Source organism: Triticum dicoccoides, chromosome 5A, assembly GCF_002162155.2.
Source record: "Triticum dicoccoides isolate Atlit2015 ecotype Zavitan chromosome 5A, WEW_v2.0, whole genome shotgun sequence".
Classification (NCBI taxonomy): Eukaryota; Viridiplantae; Streptophyta; class Magnoliopsida; order Poales; family Poaceae; genus Triticum; species Triticum dicoccoides.
Window position 1 is genome coordinate 244,689,510 of NC_041388.1, and position 3,469 is coordinate 244,692,978.

At 45.1% G+C, this 3,469-nt stretch overlaps 1 protein-coding gene and 1 long non-coding RNA gene across 2 annotated transcripts; both read right to left on the minus strand.

The window, feature by feature from the left end:
* Window positions 1–333: 333 nt before the first annotated feature.
* LOC119297165 lies at window positions 334–2,091 on the minus strand. The gene is made up of 5 exons (XM_037575057.1): window positions 1,958–2,091; window positions 1,669–1,874; window positions 1,273–1,585; window positions 1,090–1,188; window positions 334–1,006 (listed from the first exon to the last, which is right to left on the minus strand). Exons 1-5 carry the CDS (start codon window positions 1,988–1,990, stop codon window positions 479–481), a joined length of 1,179 nt encoding a protein of 392 aa, XP_037430954.1. The 5' UTR covers window positions 1,991–2,091; the 3' UTR covers window positions 334–478.
* A 103-nt stretch (window positions 2,092–2,194) lies between these two features.
* On the minus strand, window positions 2,195–3,459 carry LOC119297166. The gene is made up of 3 exons (XR_005145559.1): window positions 2,999–3,459; window positions 2,314–2,916; window positions 2,195–2,239 (listed from the first exon to the last, which is right to left on the minus strand). It is a non-coding gene; the product is annotated as an uncharacterized LOC119297166 (long non-coding RNA).
* Between the last annotated feature and the right edge of the window lie 10 nt (window positions 3,460–3,469).

Consider the following 3,469-nt stretch of genomic DNA (forward strand, 5'->3'; position numbering starts at 1 on the left):
GCAAGTATTGTCTGCACCAGGACCAGACGCCAAGGACCCTGGCGTCTGGCTCCCCTGCTTTACCCTGTTTCTGGTGTCAGTAGACTGCCAGACGCCAAGGACCCTGGCGTTTGGTCCCCTAACATACATCCAGACGCCAAGGACCCTGGCGTCTGGTCCCCTGACATACAGCCAGACGCCAAGGATCCTGGCGTCTGGCTCCCTGTGCATATAAATGACTAAATACAGATTTCATCATTCATGTCAAACATTCATATAAACATTCATTTAAATGACTAAATCACAGGAAACAACAATTACCATAAATCACATCATTCATTTATGTCAAACATTCATAGCAACTTCACGAATCCGGTACAACTTAATTCGAACGGCAACAAGTTCATGGAAAGAAACGACAACAAGTTCATGGAAAGAGACTACACCAGGTTCGTCGAAACAAACTAGAACAAGCTCATTGAAACAAACTACAACAAGCTCACTTCTTCCTTCCTCTCTTCACGATATCTGCAAGTGTATGCTCCTCCTCTTCGCTAGCCTCATGCTCCTCCTCTTCGCTAGCCTCCTCCGCCTCTGCATCAATGTTGGACTTATATCTTTGCATTCCCGCAGGCATAAATTGATGAGGATACTCCGGACTATGGAATTGAGTGTTCCATATCTTCTTTCTACCTTTCTGGCCCGGTGTCTTAGCTATTGCTTTGCCTTTTTTAGAGCGGGCATTGCCTTGTGTCGGTTGTGTAACCTGTGATGGTTGTGGAGCATCAACATCATACTCATGATCCTCTTGATGTGTTGCATCATACTCATGCTCATCATGATGTGTTGGCTCCTCTTGATGTGCTGGCTCCTCTTCATTGACCTCCTCCTCTATGTCCTCTTCGTTCTGGACATAACGCCGTTTATTAGCTCTGGCGGCGCGGCTACCTGGTGCATACACGTCACTGGACTGAGCACCATGGCAAGAAAGCATAGCTGCCATCTTATGGAACCGCTTCTTGAACTTCTGCGACAACACAAAAGATGCTATGATATGAGATCCAAATAACTAATCCGCGAAAAAAACTTTTATAATATATTGCGACTAACCTCCATCGTGCTCCTAAGAGTCCTCTCAGATAATGCATCACCAGGTGGATGACTCAGTGCAACATTGGCATCGTTGACGCACAGAAGCAACTCTCTGCCCTGCAATTCATGAACACACCAAACTTATGTATTTGAAAGAAGACAACATGATGCAAGTATGTTAGAATAGGTCAAACAGACTACCATTTCGTCATGCATCGGTGCGTAGTCAACATGAGCCCCTCTGGTGTCTCTCACAGCCGTGTTGAAGGTATGATAACCTTCTGCAGTCTCCGGGTCTTCAGACACCAACTCCGACCACTCCTCGTGAGTCCAACCTGGCTTCAGCTTTAACCGGTAACGATCCGCATACCACACTTGATACTTCTGATATGCTGACTGATTGTGAGGTCTATTCTCTGATTGCACTAACGTGTCTCTTTGATTCCAAATTTCTATCCACGCACGGTGTTTGTTTGCCCAATCCGATATATCCTGATTGTTCCTTCGATCGAACCTACAAATGATGCACGGGACAAAGCATTAGCAAACACTGACTTATTCAATGCTCTACTACATACTCAAGGCATGCTTGCTTACCGATGCAGAGATAGCATTTCCTCCTTGCTCTCCTCAATTGGAATACCTTGTCTTTTTCCAAATTGTCTTGCCACATGGTCTACAAAGTGCCACTCGACTGCGAAGAAGCATATCATTGGGCACCTCGCCCGCCAAAGATGGCTATCACGCGTGCACATCTCATTAAGATCAAAGTCACGATCTTCCACATAAGGCAACCAATGTACCTGCAAAACAAAGAGATACATTGTTAGCTACATACATAAGTTTCATTCTTGACTAAATTTTATCTCATCGAACTTCTCATAACCTGCTCAGCAGTCAAGGTGTCCAGCTCGTTCATATAGCACTTGTATCGCACATGCGAGCTTCCTGTGTACACTGTCACTTGTTCCCAATAGTAAGCAAGCGTAGGGCGCCGATATGGATCATCATCATGCAACCCGTCATGATTACCCCGTGGGTTTGCCATGAGGGGGTTCTTCAAATCGGGCCGTCCAACCGGGATCCGCTCCCACATCCACACGGATAGGCTCCAAACAAACCCAGACAATGAGGATGTACCTCCCTTCCTCCGACACGCCAAGTCAAGCTGCAATCAAACAAACATGTTAGATATGGAGGCGCATGACAAATGCAAAATAATTGGTTGCAAATATCTCTTACCTGACGATACAAGTATGCTAGTGCGGCCGAACCCCAGCTATACTGGGTATCCCAGTTATTAAGTGGCTCCAAGAATATCCAGAGGGCTGAGTTCCCGGTTGCATCTGAGAAGACTACCTTGGTTAGTACATACCAAAGATAGGCCCGCGCGTACTGCTACACAACCACGTCATTGGCATCCTGAGGGCACGGGTTGGTGTTTCCTCTGACCAGTTTTAGCCAAGAATGCCTCACTTTCGCTGTATCGGCCTTGCCTTCCTGAGGGCCCTCGGGCTGAACGCCAATTAAATCGGCAGTCTGTTCTCGCCAGTTACCCACGCTGACATGACCGGTAACAGCTTGTCCATTGATAGGAAGGCCGCTTATCATAGCCATGTCCTGTAGGGTCATCGTCATCTCCCCACATGGAAGGTGGAAGGAGTGAGTCTCCGGCCTCCAACGATCCACAAGTGCGGTCAGCGCCGCGTGGTTCACCGGCGGAGCGCGTCGCTTAAACTGCAACACGAATGGGAGAAGACCCAATCTCCGAATGTAAGGCTCATACCGCGGGTCGTAATCAAAGTCATCAGCGGAATGACCCCTCATGCGCATAGCAACTACAACCTGCAAATAAAGTGATGTTTTAATAATCAATACAAGAACACAAATGAGAAACAACGAAAATTGACCCAGTCTTGCTTCTTACTTGTCCATTTTCAATGGCACGAGCACGATGCTCCTTATCCCACTCATCGATTAATCCGTCATACCAAGGTCCATCACCATCCGCCATCCTACAAAAAAATTTCACAAACATCTATGAATACATGAACAATATCAAACAATTTCCTTCTCCAAGTTTATTCCATATGAAAACACCATTCTTCTCAAACATAACCACATCATTTCTTTCTTCTACATATGCACACATATCATCTAGAGTACCAAATTTCACCATCAAATATATTTCATTATCATCATCCGCCATTCTATTGAACAAATCATGTCACACACAATAAGAAAATTTCATCATCTCTTTTGCATAAATTTTTTTGCCAACAATAGTATGCCAACAATAGGATTATCTACACATACACACATCATCTATCAAACCAAATATAGTATGCCAAAGTCTATTTTACATACACAAATCATATATTCATCACCCCTCTTAATT

Coding starts and splice junctions, on each gene's coding strand:
- LOC119297165 (XM_037575057.1), bottom strand. CDS start 1,990: ATGAACGAGCTGGACACCTTGACTGCTGAGCAG. Junction 1,875..1,957: donor ACACCTTGACTGCTGAGCAG/GTTATGAGAAGT, acceptor TTTGTTTTGCAG/GTACATTGGTTGCCTTATGT. Junction 1,007..1,089: donor CTCTTAGGAGCACGATGGAG/GTTAGTCGCAAT, acceptor GTGTTGTCGCAG/AAGTTCAAGAAGCGGTTCCA.